Source organism: Cryptomeria japonica, chromosome 10, assembly GCF_030272615.1.
Source record: "Cryptomeria japonica chromosome 10, Sugi_1.0, whole genome shotgun sequence".
NCBI lineage: Eukaryota > Viridiplantae > Streptophyta > Pinopsida > Cupressales > Cupressaceae > Cryptomeria > Cryptomeria japonica.
Window position 1 is genome coordinate 766,281,830 of NC_081414.1, and position 17,061 is coordinate 766,298,890.

A 17,061-nucleotide genomic window follows, 5' to 3' on the forward strand; every position below is an offset into this window, starting at 1 on the left:
TGATCAACAAGAACCTAGACAGCTAGCTAAGGAACCTGGAGGCGAATAGAACTTTCTTCATGAGTTCTTACTTGTTCTATTCCTTGGCCAGGACCTACAGATACAGAGGTCTCACTTGTAGAGGGGAAGTAGGGAGCAAGGAGAATCAGTTTCCAGTATATGACTGCTACCCTCAGCTCCACATGGAAGAGAAATTCCATTACAAGAGAGTAAATGATACTTTCCTTATGCATATCACTCGAACATTGCAAAGCGGGCTGCACCAGAGACTCTCTCAAGAGTCCATGGACTTCATCAGTCAGTTTGGATGTTGGTACATCCAATACCCGAAGTTCACTTACCTCTGAATCCAGGGATTTTCCGGACCTCCGTACAAGCTCCCAACTTATCCTACCAACCGAGTAGTATTGCTCGAGGTTGTGAGACAATTAGAAGAGTATATAGTAATCCAAAGGGATAGGCAAAAGAAGGCAGGGACGTCTTCACTTACCATAGGCAATGGGCTGGAAACATGTGCATCATCCCAAGCTTCTGTGACCGCTGAGAAGGAGCTCACCTGGTATCCCCTCTATCAATACAAGACAAGAAGGAACTTTGATCCATTCCACCGGATAAAGAAGATCGAAAGAACAACCTTTGAGCACAGACCAGACCTAGAAAACTACTTGGCTAATGCAGCCGATAGCTTCGAAGTCAGGAAAAGATTCTGGTCTAGAATTCCTTTGAAAATGGTGAGAGCAACAAAAGTATTCAAAGTTGCAGATCAAGTGGAAGAAAGCTTAGAGCTTCATCAGCCGGTTTCGAAAAGATGAAGAGCGAACCCCTAGCTTTGATAGATTGGACAGAAGGGGAGAAGTCAGATTTGGCAGACCTCATGAGGTCAGTAGTTAAGTATTCAAGGTGGTGGACGTCTGAAAAGACAAAGCAGCTGAAAGCCAAAGGTGTGACCTTGACTTACGAGTCAATGGGAGTAGATGACACGCTATCCATCGATCCTTGTACCTCTGCCGGTGATGCCCGAAATCCAGAAAGTGTTGGGTCTCGGAAAAGGAAAGAATTAGTAGGGAGCTCGGTGAAAATCGCAAGGAAGAAGATCATAGGAGAAAGAAGGGAGTCCAGCGAAGGCCAATCCACTCTAAGTGCCTCTTCTATCAGGCCTGATCATAATGCAGCTAAGGAACAGGAGCTGGACATCTGCGTAGTTGATGATGAAGGGAGAATGCCTTCTCCTTCAGTTGAAGAAGTAATGAGAGAAGCTATCCAAGGTCCAGACAAAGAGCAAGTGGAAACACCTACATTCTTCTTGGACAGCATACCAGCGAACCCAGGAGAGGCAAATGATGAATTTGACCGTAATACTATCGAGCAATCAACTGTCCCGGATTGGCTAAGGGATAGAATCAAGGCTAAGGTCCCCAAGGAGGCCTGTTTCGAAGAGGTCACTGCAACGTTCTTGGAGAGGGTGAATGAACCAGTCATGCTCAAACCACCCAAGCCTGCTAGGAAGTTCTCCTTGATCCAGAGAGACAGTACAGGCTTCAGAACAGTCCAGATAGCAGTACCCAAAGAGGGAAAGACTAGAGACAATATCGCTGCAGAGGACTACAAGGTTACTACCATAGAGCTAGGTAAGCCTACCCAGGAGCAAGAGGTCCAGTACTTTGACGACTCTTGCAGTATTCTGAAGGCAAGTCTAGCCCATGAAAAGGAACAAAGGAAGAAGGTTGAAGAAGAGAATCAGCAATGGAAGAAGTATGTCCTGCACCTTACTAGGCCGCTCAACTGTGAGGTCCTGTTGTGACGTTTTCACACATCGCCCCATTGCAAATGGGGACCCTTGCTTTTTTTCTTTTTAGGGTTTGTCTTTTTAGGTTTTTTAGGGTTTTGTTAGTTAGCCTTTGCATTTTGAGTGCTGTTGGGGAGATCAATAGGGTAGCAAGTCCGGCTTGAGTGAGGTCCTGATCCTGAAATTTGGCTAAGTCTGGAATGTCCTGATCCTGAAATTTGACTAAGTCTGGAAACTGAAAAACCTCAAAAAACTAGATTTTGCAATATAACTCCTGGAGGTCTGAAACCACTCTCAAACATCCTGAAAGTATATATGGAATATAACTTAAAGTATAAGAAAGAAGTTTTTGCCTAGAAGGTCAAATTCGCTCCTGTCCCTCACTGAAGGACCAAAGCGATTTTCTTTATATGCACAATTTTAGACTTTTTTTTGGACATTAACTTTTATTCATAGCATGAAGCAGGATGATATCTTCCCTAGCAAAGACATTTCATGGTGAAAAGTGAAGCATTTGGGCCTGGAGGACAAAAATCGCTCCTGTCCCTCACTGAAGGACCAGAGCTTGAAATCCAAAATTGCCTTGTCCTTGAAAGATTTGAACGATTTCGCGAATTGAGAAGATCAAAGGAGATACATTTTATCAGTTGAATATAATTTGAAAGCGCAATCATGAGGAAAATTGACCCTAGAAGCAAAATCGCTCGTGTCCCTCTGCCAGGGACCAGGGCGAATTTAAGTGATAGCTCCTGTCCCTCTCTCAGGGACCAGAGCGATTTTCCTTATAAGACAGGTTTTGGGCGAAGATCAAGTAAGTGTTAAGTTTGAGGCAAGCAAAGGAGGCGTAACGAGTCCGTTGAAGATAATTTGAAGATTGTAAAAACGCCAAGTGAAGCCCATATTGTCCTAGGCGCTCCTGTCCCTCTCCCAGGGACCAGAGCGAAATGTTCAAGTGTGTCCAAATTTAAGTTGCCACTCACATTTCAAGTGTTCAAAAGGGAGTAAGGAACATCATTTTACACTGTGAAGACAGCTGCAAGTTGATATAAACAAGGATGAGCACAAGGAACAAAGGTTCGCTCCTGTCCCTCACCAAGGGACCAAGGCGATATTCACTCAAATATCAAATTTGCATTGTAAGGGACGAGTAAAGTATGCATGGAATGAATGGATAACATTGTTACTTGCCTTGCGATATAAATTGGTGATTAAAGAGACAAAGACCCAAGGAAAAAAGGCAAGTTCGCTCCTGTCCCTCACCAAGGGACCAGGGCGAAAGTACTTTAAAGCACACTCCTTCCACAAAAGGGACGAATTAAGCTCAAGATTCGCAATTAAAATGCTATTTTGGACGTCTAAGACAAGACTCTGAACGTGAAAAACATGAAAAACAAGGCCAAAATGAAGGAGCGCTCCTGTCCCTCTCCCAGGGACCAGAGCAATGTGGTTAGTGTCCCTTATTCCTCCCATGCTTAGGCGCTAATATTTTCGAATTACATTAAAATGCCAAATTCGCTAAAAAGTGAAAAATTTAATTAAATTGGTATTTAAAAATAGCGCATGGACATTCAATAATTAATTTAAAGCCTTTAAAAAATCAAAGTTTTTAATTACAAAGGCATTTAATTAATTATTATTAAATTAAATTTTAAAAAAGGGAGTGCTTGGGGTATTATTTTGCAAGGTCGGCCCCCTCTTTTATTAAATTTTATTTGTTTTTTGGGCCTATTTTCCAAGTCGGCCTAGGGGCAATTATCAAGATGAGCGCCTATATAGGAAGGGTGTGTTGAGCATGTTAATCCATCATTCAATCATTTGTCCAAGTGCGATTTTGAAGGAGCAATAAAGGAGTGCGAAATCTGGTTCAAGAAGGAGTGCAAGTTGAAGTCTAGAGGTGGAGCGAATTTTCCTCAAGACGTTGAAGGCTAGAAGTGGTGAAGTTGATAGAAGAAGCACATTTTGAAGACTTCGATCCACATTTTGCCTAGCAAACTTGCTTAATTTTGCATCTTTTCTTAGAGTTAATTCCCAAGTGGAGGTATGGCGAGATTCTCCTAGTCTCAATTTTGAATTTTGAATTTTCAATCTCAAGTGGCTTAGTTAAATTTAGGAAATGATAATTCAAAGATTTATCATGAGGTTTCCTAATTTAAAACTTAAATCCTCTTTCTAGTTTATATTTCCACATTGCAAAACATGTTACTAATTTTGAAATGTTGTGTAGGTATCAAGATGGCGGCTCCCAAGCTCAAAGGATTTACAAGTCGAAAGGCTCTCATCAAGGAAAATCAAGCCAGATCAAGGACGATCAAGCAAGGACAAAGGCGACCTCCTCCAGCCTAGCATCGACAAGGACGACCTTCTTTGGACTAACGTCATCAAGGACGACCTCTTCCAATCTAGCATTCCAAGGCGAGGTACATCATCATCCTGCAAATCAAGGACACAAGAAGTCAGAGCAAGGGTTCGTTGAAGAAGCAGATAGTTCCAGAAGAATTAATTAAAGCTAACTTCTCAACAACATCAAGTTGAATATTTACCAAGTTACAAGTGTCAGACGAGGTGGCATCTTAGTCATCACTTCTCCAGTCAGTGTGGTCCACCTCAACATGTCCAGATTCAACGTACCTAACTCATGGAAGGTGGCACAAACTCCGATGTACCTACCCCAGCTATCCATTGGTCGATTTTTCTAGAGAGGACATGTGTCCAAGCAATACAATTTTATCATTGGTCAAGCATTAAGTGTTATGTAATGGTTGTAACAAACCCTAATTAGGGTTTTCATTGTTGAATCTTGGCCATTGATCTCGAATTGATCTAAGCCATCGAATTGTATTGAGGGCACTATATAAGCCCTAGCATTTCATTTTGTAAAGGCAGTTAGAAATAAGATAGAAATAGTTGGAAGGAGTTAGCAAATAGAGAGTAGTTAGCTAGTTGATAGAATAGTAATTAGAGTAGAGTAGAGAGAGAAGGCAAAGATTGTTGCCAAGATGTTGTTGTAAAAGACTTGTAGCTTCATTGAAGAAATGGTGAAATTTATGGGTCGATTCGACAATTTGCATGGTCTTTATACTTCTCATATTTGAATTCATGTTATTAGATGAGTGGAAGAAATGTGCTTGATTGATGGTGAAATTCGTATATCCATACTACTAGCAGTTTGTTGATTGCAGACTTGCTTTGCGTAGTCAACTGGAATCATTCAGCTTAAGCTTAACTTCAATTGTCGCTTCTTCATTGATATGCATCAACCTGATGGTGTCTATGCCTGCAGTGATGATTTGAACATAATAAAGCTTTCCTTCGAAGATCGCACTAGCCTTGTGGAGATGGTCCTGCGATGTCAAAACAAGACCTAGTTAGAGTTTCATCAAAGATCAATCATTGCTCCTACATTCTTAGTATTAGGATTAGATCCTCTCTTCGCCCTCGTCTTTTTTCCATTTTTTTTCAAATCTAAGCTAGTGAAGATCCTGTGTTCCAGCAATATTCAAAGGCAAATCAGAAGTTCAATCATCAAATGTAAGTCCCCTTGTGATTCCAGCAAATCACATCATACCACTGGAGCTTATCCACACGTAGAGACCCTACATACAAGAACCTTGAAGTTTCTCTGATTGATCCTTTTCGCGATATCTTCAGCATTCGGAAACTTTATTCAAGAGAGGATAAGGTACCCTTGGGTATTTTATTCTATGTTAGGCTGTGTACAAAATACACGTCAACAGGTCCCCATCACCCCTCCACAGCCTCTTCAGCAGGAATCAATGAGAGATTACGATGATATGAAGGGCTCATACATTCAAGCAAGGGAATGCATGTCGGATGTTTCAATACGAGCTGACACATTAGTAGAGAATTTGGTATCGGCTCATGAATCTGCTACTTCATTAATCAGCCGCATCCAAGATCTAGCCATCAATTGGGAGAATGTGACTGAAATTCAAGATGAACTGCTTCCACACCTAAAGGTTATCCAAGGCTTGTCAAAGAGAAGCCTAGTTGAAGCAGGTATCATACAGACCGGGGACAGGTATGACTTCAGCACATGGTACTATGCCTTGGTCACTCGAATTGAAGTTCTCAAGAAATCCGAAACCAAGTGCTCAGAGACAAAGGGAAGTGTTAGAGAGATCCTAGGCAAGGTATTCCATGTGGCGTCAAAGATCTAGAAGAAGGAAAGCATAAGGGAGAAGCATCTACAGGCAGAAAACCTAAGAGCCAGAATCCAGTCTAGCTTCTTCAAGGATTCAGGGATGATGGACAAAAGCGATTTCTCAAGAATTGTGAATTTTCTCTTCATCGATGAAAATTTCCTTGCCCAAGTCATTGAGTGGGAGAGCATCCTCGCCACTTGTACCAATGATGTGGATATCATCGACTTCCAAATTAGCAGCTTGCCAGGTGTCGCCATGGAGGAGGTCACGCTCATTGTGTCCAGATACATTGAATCTCTAAAAGAGGAAAGTGGACACTCACCACAGTCAGATTAGCATCTATGCCACTTGTCGCCTTCTTGTTCATGTGAACTAGTAGTATTTGGGGAAACCCTAATTAGGGTTTGTAGCAATCAATCTTGGCCGTTGATCATTGTTCGATCTCGGCCATTCATTGATTCTCGAAAAACTATATAAGGTTGCCTCCTCTCATTTGGAGAGTGTGAGGTTTTTTTGATATATTGTTGCTTAAGATCATTTCAGATAATATATTGCATGTGCGCTGCTTTGTAATCACTACTGTTTGAATGATTGCATGGTTTCAAATTCCTCAACAACTAGTTAAAGTTAATATAGATTTACTTTCATTGTTGTTAATTTGAGTGAAGGATCTAATAAGTATCAATTGATTGTGTATGTCCACTCATACTTTTGGTAAATGGATGATTTCCATTCTACCATGCAAAGTTAGTCTGAGCTTATCCCATGTGCACCCCAATATCTCGATCATCAGCACAACCCACTGAAGATTGCACCAGCTTTGTGTAGTTGTCCCTAGTGTGGCGAAGCAAAGTTTGGTTTCTCGAGAACACACAGTTGACACCGTCTCCGAAACTCGTAGGATTAGATTAGCCTCCTAAACCCTATCTCCTTTTCTCCTTTCTTTTGAATGTCTAAATCCCGGAAAATCCCAAAAAAAAGAAGAGCCTAAAATTGATATATCCATCTAAATCCAGCAGTTCAAGATACTTGTCAAATGTAAGTCCCCCTTGAGAATTTCAGCATACACTACCCAAGAAGCTATTCCACTAAAGTCGCTTGTTCGCACATATAGACCTTGGAATCAGTAGTGATTTTTCAGGAGAGGATGGAATGCCTTCGGGTATCCTATCCTAATGTTTGGTAGATGATAAAACAGACACCAACAGGTCTATTACCAAGAATTGATACAAGAGTGAAGTTGAGAAACCTCTTGCACTCTTATCTCTAAGAAAAAATTGTGGAGCTTCATATTGATGGTCTATACTCTAAGAAATGTATGCATGGACATGTAACAAGATATGTCGACATCCAACACATTATTGATGTAGAGGGATTTGCACCTATGGCCATGTTGTAGAGTGTAATGGACACCCCCTGTTCGGTACTAAATTTATGTCCTTTTTACTTAGTGTAATTTTGTCAAACAGTTGGCGTGCAAGCTGACTACTGGATTTTTTTTGGTTCTTGATTTGCTATAGGATAAATTTGGTAAACTGATATTTATTGTAAAGCTTTCAAAGTTTATTCAATATAAAAATAACCAGACATATCAAATACCAAAAACAAGAGGATTAATGCTGATGGTATTTATTTAATTCCAACTCCAAGCATACAAATCAGATTTGAAGAATATTACAGACCATATGATAATAAACAAATTCAAACCTGGACTCCACAAGTATAGAACCTGCTGAAAACACTGTTCATGCACTGTAGCTGCACTATTCACGGCACTGTAGCATTTTTACTATTCATGCAGCACTGTAGCAAAACACTATTCACGCGGTACTGTAGCAAAACACTGTTCACGCGGTACTGTAGCAAAAACACTGTTCACGCGGTACTGTAGCAAATCACTATTCACGCGGTACTGTAGCAAAAACACTATTTTCAAATCTGCACTTTCAAACCCCTATAAAAACATCATGCGAGAGCACCAAATGAAGCCCAATGTGTTTCCTGAATGAAAACACCATTAATCTTCCTGACTGTGTCTTTCAACAGCGAAGAGAATGCTAGCAAAGAGGGATTCCGTCCTCCAAGCCCAATAATCAGATTTCTACAAAATCCAACAGCATAACATTAATTCATCCCAGCCTCCCCCAAAAGAGAGCTCTCAACCTCCATTTATATCTTCTCTCTGGATGCAAACACTTCATTTCCTAAATGTGGGATAATACAATTAGAATAAAATATTATTTCCCACAATGTACCATTAAAGGGAACTTTTAATATTTTAAACATTACTTTATATTCCCAACCTTATAAAATAACGATAAAGTTAAATATTTAATTTAACTTTACACTTTATCGTTAAATATTAAAACATTGTTGATAATCCCTTTAAATCATTGTCGCCTTCAAATATTTTTACTGATAGTTATGCCAACCAGGGAAACACTAAAAATTTCAAGTCACTGCTTGGAGACTAACTTACTATAAATAGTAAGTGTCTAGAAACCCTGTCAAAGCAGCACCGATTGGCCTGAAATCGAAAACACCTAGGCCAAAACACCTCAGGATCCCATCAATGTCCTTGTTAGCCTTCGGGACCATGTCAGAATAGGCTAACGACACCCCATATCATGTTGCGCTAAAAAGGGGACATTACATAGAGAGGAACTGATATTTCCCCCATTGTCATGGTCCATCCACCCATGTTCTTGTAGTGAACGTGCAATCCTTCATGAAAGAATGTTTGAGAACCAACATGTAAATTGCAAATGGTTGCTTTCTGACAAAGACCACAACGATGAATATCCCAACAATCTCTAGTTGTATGCCCCATGCTACATAGTGGCTACGTGTAACTAGCGTGTGTGTTGTATGCCTTTGGCAAGGATGCCTTTGCTTCTTGTGTGTGCAAATAATATAATGTTCTTGCACATGTCATAGTTTGTGTTGTTATTGTGCAAGGACCAACTAAGAAATCTACACTTATGTGAGATTTCTTCTATGCAAGGCACTAAGAACTGTGAACCTTTAGATGTGCTAAACACTAATGGGGTGCACAAGTATTACTTACTAGTTAGGAGATACTTGTTGCACAAGTGGAGACACTTAAATTGTTGTATAAAGGTCATGATATAGATGCTTCATCGATGTTGGGTTATGGTGAGAAGTGCATGGCACCTTCTTTGCTTGTGCAACAATTGGTGTAGCCTAGACCAACATTGCTCAATCTCATCTATATCTAAAGGAGATTGATAATGCCTTGGACATCCTTGCCAAGGCCTTGGCATCTATAGCACTTTTTCTTTAGTAACTTGGAACTAATTCCTTTGGTATATTTTTCAAAACTACCAAACAAATTATTGAATTGTCCTAGGGGAAAAGATGAGCTTACCAAACTCTCATCTATTATTTTTTGCACATCACAAGTCTCAACTAGGCCTAGTGATGCATTGATATCTAATTGATTACACACTAGGAACAATGTGCACTTAGACTCAAATCGTATGAGTTCCTCTTGTTTTTGTGGAGAGTTCCTATCATAGTTTGTGACCTAAGAACTATGAACTATGAAATTTGTTAACCAGTACATGATAAGGCTAAAGCTTTTAACTTGAGGACAGTGTTTCGTAGATGTTCAGGACAGGGGGATGTGAGGATGTGGGGACAGGTTTCTAGGACGGAGGGACAAGGGGCCTACATTTGGGGATGGCAGGGGGACAGTAGCGGCGGGGGCAGGGTGCTAATATACATATAGTACTTGAAAAACTAGTTATGAAAAGATGTATAAGAATTACATTTTAATTGAAACTTTGGCAAATTATTAAAATAGAAAAATCACTCAATCTATCTCTTTTCACTCCTCCAATCACTCTTTTTTCTCCTCTTCACCTAGCTATATAAATATTGTCAAATGTATACAAAACTCAAGGAATATGAAATCCATGACATCAAATGTTCTAAACAAATATCAAAACAATAACTACAAGTCTATGGCTCAGAGGAGCCTACATCCCTCCTATAAAGACATCTAAGGTAGGTCCTACTAACTAGTGGGGTTCTGGGAATGGAAACGCAAGGGTTGAGGGATTGGGGGAAGGGGGAACACGTCCCCGTGGTTTTAACTTTTGACTAGAGAGCATCTTGCAACTGTTGAGTTTGGCATTGGATATGTTGCACTTCATCGAGAAAATACTTAATCTCGTCTAGGGAGACTAGAAGGTATTCTTTCTTCTCACAGTTGTGTGCCTTCATGAATTCTTGCTCTTCTTATTCATGACTACAATAGTGAAGATATCCACATGCTGATACCAATTCTTTGACTTAGTGTAGATACTAAAGACAAGTGGTCTAACAATATTTTTTGCTCTGATTCCAATGATTCACGCCAAACCCGAGTGATACACAGAGTACAATCTACAACTTATCTAAGCAATAGATTTCAAACAAAATTGCAAATTATAGAACATGTAATACACTCTTAGACAAGATGCAAAAGAACTATTATGCATTCAAGATTGCAAGAGATTAGAAAACAATTACTCCTATTCAATGGAAGAATATGGTAAAGTACATACAAGTACAAAGTTTAGTAAGGTCAAGAATGAGAATTCTCACGATCAAAAAGGAGGCAGCACATTTTATCTAATTTGCTTAGGCTATAACGCATTAAATACCAAATATTGAAAGCATACTAATATATATTTCACATTGATTGGTTCTCCTCTCAAGGAATGCTTACAAATAGCACAACTAGGAATGAAGGTTCTTGTGACCAAAAAGTGGTAACACGTCTGACCAGTTTGCACACACCTTTACATTATTCATCCTCTTCAATATGACAAATTCACACAAATATAAAAGAATAAATGACATGACAATTACAAAACAACACTCAAAAGTGTAACAACTCAATCTAAACCATCAAACTTCCAACTAGTTGTAGGTTGCATTTATTGATAGTTGGTATTTTGTAGATCAGTTTACATATGTGTACATGCAAAGTTATGCAAAACCATGCATGAGAGTACACAATGATCAATGCATTGAGTCATGGATAGGGGTGAAAGATGACAAGTGTTGCATGAAGCATCACAAGAGCACAAATGGCTACTGAAATTTGTGTTGTAGCACACAAAATAAAAAAAGGAACTTGCACAAGGCACGAAAGGGTATTGAAGGTTGTGAAATGATGCAAAATATTGCAAGTACTACAATGTTCATCTTGACGCTATGCTAGTGTGCAAGGTTCAACTTGGTGATATACTAGCACACAACATACAATTACAAGATAATCCCCAGATCATCCATGTCATATGCTACCTTAGTGTTTGTATATGAAGTGAAGAAACAAGTTGGGGACACTCAACAATGTACACACCAATCCAGGGTGAGTAATTTGAATGGTGAGAGTTATCATCAAATGATATAGTGATATTCATGTTGTGCAACTAACATTAATGTTGCAATTATCTATTGGCTTACTAGATTGCATACATATCTTTGACTATAACTAAGGACTATTAAGTTCCACAATTAAGTGGAAGTCCTTAAGGGACAACCTCCTGCTCAAATATCTCTCTCTATCTCAATTTGGGGAGCGAGATCTCAACATCAAAGGCCCAATTGGTATTACTTAACTTTAGAAGATTTGTATGAGAATGAACTTCCTCAGTTAGATGGATGACTTGGGTGGACAAGGAAACAAATTGCTTGAATGACAATGGTATTTGGAAGCACAAGGGCAACCTAATGTGAAAGTGTCATGAAGGTTGAGTATGATGCCTTGATCAAAAATCATACATGAGGGTTGTTGGAATTGTCTTCCAATAAACAACTCATCAAAGAAAATGGGTTGATGAGGTCAATTGCAAATCCAATGGGACTTTGGATAAGTGAAAAGCTCGTCTTGTTGCAAAAGGATATTCCCAACAAGAGGGGATAACTATGATGAGATTAGGCACAAATAGGTTTTGGATTCAATTGTGTAAGATTTGTTTAGTATATTACAAATCTTACATAGATGAATTCAGAAACTATTTGTGCCTATTATCATGGACTTTAGAAAATAAATGTCTTTAATATTATGAGACTTTCGTTCCTACTCCTAAGATGGTCACATTTTAGTTGCTCCTCTCCACAACAACTCAATTTGGTTGGAAGGTGTCTCAAACAAATGTCATGAACACTTTCTTGAATGGAAATTTCAGTGAAGAAGCTTTACATAGTACAGCTTGATGGTTTTCAAGTGCCTAGTCATGATCATCTGATCTACAAGTCGATTCAGTCTCTTTATGGGCTTAAGGAAGCTCCACAAACCTAGTACACAAAAATAACCAACATCTCCAAGATTCCAGACTCAAAAGAAATCTCCATATCAAAAATGATGGTGATGGCAATGTGATCCTAATTGTATATGTTGACGATCTTGCCACCACAAGTAGTGACACTAGCACTCTTCAACAAATAAAATCTGCTTAGTGTGTGGCATTTGACATAGCTGATATAGGGCTCCCACACTGTTGCCAAGGTGTTGGATTCTAGGTACGTGATTATCTCATATTCAAGGTTACAATCAAATATGCCAGGAGAATACTAAAGAGGTTTAGGATGGTAAATTGCAACTCCTCTTCAGCATCTATGAAGGCCAGGTTGAAGTTGTCAACAAATGATGATTCATCCCTGATTGATGAATCTCTCTACATAGAGTTGGTAGGCATCCTAAAATAGGATTTTTATTTTTTGTCAAACTGTTTTCTCAATTTTTGATAAAACCAAAGCTCCCTCATTTGACAATAGCAAAGCGAGATTTATGATATGTCAAAGGAACTTCTGCCTTGGTATACTATATCAAAGGACAACATATCTTGAATTAATGAGATACAAAAACTTTCACTAGGTGGGATCAATGGATACTCGATAGTCTACTATTGGGTACATCTTTTCCTTGGGTTTAAGAGCTATCTCCCAACAAAGTAAGCAAAGCAAGCTTCAACACACTACAACTTTATCTTCCATAGAAGAAAATTAAAAAGCAATTCTTAGCGCCAATTGTGAAGCAGATCAACTATGCTTTTGGCTGATTTTCAACTCCCTCGACATACATCTACTCCATTTTCCTATGATAATCAAGGTGTATTGAAGTTGGTGAAGGATCCAATGCATCATGCTCCCACCAAACATATTTAAATTCATCATCACTATATTAGCAAACCAATTGATCTTGAAGGCATTTCTCTTCATTATTGCACATCTTAGGAGTAGTTTGCTTCTCTATTGACTAAACCTCTTGGTCCTATTTTCTTTGTCAAATTTCAAGACAAAGATGGGATTGTTTTTGGTTTTGTCATTATGGGGAGCAGAGAGGGGGGGTATTAAATATATTGTATAGGTTTAAACATGCATTACCGGGTACACCTATTTTGGGTTGGGTCCAGAAAAGGGTTTGGTCACCGTTCGCCATTCGATATGTCCAAGATTTGCTGCATCATTTTTTTCTTGACCTCAAAAAAACCCTAAATAGAATTGAACATTATGGCACTCAGCTTTGAAATGATATCATCCTCAAAGGTCCGCAGCTACCTTCTACTCTTCAGCAACTGCCTTTTGCCCTACTTTATTTATATTTATTAATGTTATATATGAAATACAACTATGATATAATAGTTTAAATTTTTATTTATAATTATATTGATGGGAATAGACGACAATTCTTAGTTTCATTTATAATTTTATTTAATATATTTTAATAATTGATATTATTAAATAGTTTGAAAATTTAAACTATTATATCATATTAATATATCGTACATGTTAATCATTTTAGAAAAAATTATAAATGATAAATAATAACTTAAAAACTTTTATACTTATACCATTAATAAATATAAATATATTTATTTTTAATTTATAATGTATATATTTAAATTTTTCATATATAATTAATGTTCTTATAATTTATAATTTTGCATATATATATATATATATATATATATATATATATATATATTCCAATTCCCATACCCAAGGGAAAAAATTCAAGTACCCGTCGTATCAGGTTCCGATACATGTACCCACACTTGTACCCGATCCAATAACTTAGTTTTAAATAGATACAATAATGGTTGTTTATAATATTATATAAACATTTTAATCACACATTACCATACACATTCCTGATTTTTAATCTCCATAATGTATTAAATAAATAATTGGAACCGACCATAGACAAGGTGTAGAGCCTCATTGCTTTTGCATTCTCATTTCTTCATTGTTGATCCTTACCAACAAAAAGAAGTCCGTAACCACAAAGGGTTGGTAAATTAGTGGTTGAGCTTGCCAGCATGGTCATGGGAGATCCAAGGTTTGAGTTCTAGCTGGTCCATGCAAAATGACCATAAAAAGGAAAAAGAACAGAAAATCAAAATACATATGGTTGGAAATTCTACGAAAAGATCGATGACCTGACTATCAATGTTAAATTTATTTCCATGCCGACTGTATTCAGGAAATAATTGTATAAATGAAAACAGATAGATACCTAGTAAAGTGTCATAACCTTGCTATACGATAGAAAACTAAAATTTCTACAAGCTAGGTTGCACATTGAACCCAACTCAAATACCTTGCTATGTCCAGAGCAAAGCCAACTGCAGTTGATGCACTCAATGCACCTTTATCTTTAAGAAACTGATGAAGATCACCCTACAGAGCACAATATAGGAATTTTATTCAAAGTTTGTAAAATATGTGACCAACTAGAAACCAAAGCTCATGAAAAAATTGTTTCTAATTTAAATGCTTTAAATATACTTTTGTACATGCTACCTCAATTATATGCTTTAAGCAAATAAAAATATACAGCTTTTGAAAGAATAATTGTAAACAGATTTCCCTACCCCACGAAGGTACTCAGTGATCAACATAAGAGGAGGCTTCTTTGTGACTGCACCAAGAAACTGGACAATGTTAGGATGCCGTAGCTTCACTAGCAAATCAACCTCATGTCTGAAGTCCTGACTGTCTCAGAAATCAACAAACAAACATGGAAGTTGTGGATCAGAATATAAAGGATTTGTTGCAGTGGGCACTATATATAAACACTTCTAATAAGATTCTCACTTATCGCTGCTAAATATTATTGACTTTTACATCAAGAATATATCTGCATATTCCATCATTCATTTAGATAACATCATAAAAGTATTAACTGCAATGAATTTCTATCTCATGCAATTGCAACTGCAAAATTACAAGAAATGAGAGCAATTTTCCAAAAGAGAGCCTTAGTATACTGGTGAAAAAACAAGCTAGCAGAAAGAATCAAGATAATCTATGAAACAGACAGGACTGCTGTTTATCTACCATAACAGTGGATTTGGCTATGATTTATGTATCTTCTGTTTTGTACCTAATTCCAGCACAACATTTTTTTCAAAAAGTAAATAGCTGCCCCATATAAATATAACATTCACATATTCTGGCAGATTGAAATGAATAATATGGTTATGATATAAAACTTTTCTATCAACCAGTAGAAGATAAACTTGTTAAATATATCTCAAATAATACAAGAATAGAATCAATGTATATTGTATAGATAAAGTAGATGCAATAGTAGAATTAAGTCTGCTGCTGTTTGTAGATTTTCACAAGGCCTTTGATACTGTACGGGTACCTGCCAAGCATTTGCTATTCCAGATGTTTGAAGACTTGCATCTCTGACAAGATCATCACTTTGGAGTTGTATCTATATAAGCAAGTTTCCAAGAAGAGACAAGTTGATGCTTTTCTTGACTGAAACTATAATGCTTATTTTCAAAAAACAATCCCAGATGACAGACAGTGCCATTATGGTGCTTTGTTGTTAGAAGCCTGGATAGGAGATCATGCTAATAGCTTCCAATGGTCTACTTGGAATTGGCAATGGCATATGCATTCCAAGATTCTTGCTGGTTGCTTTGCCAATGCAACACAAGATGAAAGACTTGAAATGGTACTCTATAATAAATAGAAGCATTAATCTGCAAAAACTCCCGACCAGTCGCAATTAATCAGCGATCGGGAAGGCCGGCGACTATTTCCCCCAAAATATCACAATAAATCAGTCAAACGTTTTTTGCCGATTTTCAACAGTTTTCTGCATAGTTAATCGCAGAAAAATCGCACGACTAATCCTAATATAATCGCCGCGAAACCCTAAAACAGCACGAAAACACTCGAAAACGTGGAAAAACAGGTCACACATTCTTATGAATATATCCTCAAAAAGCAATTTGTAGGGTTTTTCAGAAGCATCTTAATGGTTTTCAGACAATTTTTCTTGAAAAACACTGTTAATTGTCGAGCTAAGCCACTGCTGGGAGCAAACCACCGTCAAGCTACATTTTTTGCACGACTCCTACCATTTCCACTGCGTGACGATTCCTGTTCTGCAGTTGCTGTACCATTTCTTCCACTTCCATCCAAGCTTGTTTGCAGCTGAGTCACAACCTAGACGACAACTTCTGGATGTCAAAAGGCCACAAATTTTGATTTACTATTTTTTCCCTTTTTTTTTCTTAGGTTTTTCATTTATAAAATTTTATAGTTTTGAATTTTTATTAATATTAAAAAACGTCATTTTTTTCATTTAAATTAAATATTTAATTAAATATCTAACATTTGTTTGTTATTTGATTTTTGAAGGGTTTTTTTCATCAATAAAATTTAATGATGTATTTTTAATTTTCAAAAATATATGTTTATAACTTTACAAATTCAGATAATATTTTATTTAAATTAACTTGCGATTATAAAATCTAACATTTACTAAAAATTAAATCTAATATTGTTTTATTTTATTTTTATAGTTTTTTTTTTTTTATATTGAAAATTAATAAATTAAATTGTCTATGCTATGGAAATGTCCTTAAATATTAGAAAAAGTAGTTTTTGACTTTTTTCTGCAATTTTTTACATTTTTTTGTAAATCCGATTTTTTCTCGATCTTATACTTTTGTTTTGCCCATTAATTCCCCAAATGATTAATGCTACTATGAGGCCAAAAGAAATGCTATTTACATGTAAACTATTTTTCTTATGGAAAAGTATCCTATTATCTTGGAATAGTGTGCCTCC

The 17,061-nt window shown here is 37.3% G+C and overlaps 1 protein-coding gene across 1 annotated transcript in view; it reads right to left on the reverse strand.

Annotated features, from left to right (window-relative positions):
- The window catches only part of LOC131026983 (serine/threonine-protein kinase VIK), a 94,545-nt gene that overhangs the window by 11,345 nt on the left and 66,139 nt on the right, over positions 1-17,061 (reverse strand). Inside the window, exons 5-6 of the mRNA XM_057956982.2 lie at positions 14,841-14,961; positions 14,567-14,646 (exon numbers count right to left, since the gene is read on the reverse strand). Coding sequence (XP_057812965.2) covers positions 14,567-14,646; positions 14,841-14,961 — 201 coding nt within the window. The remainder of the gene's footprint in view (positions 1-14,566; positions 14,647-14,840; positions 14,962-17,061) is intronic.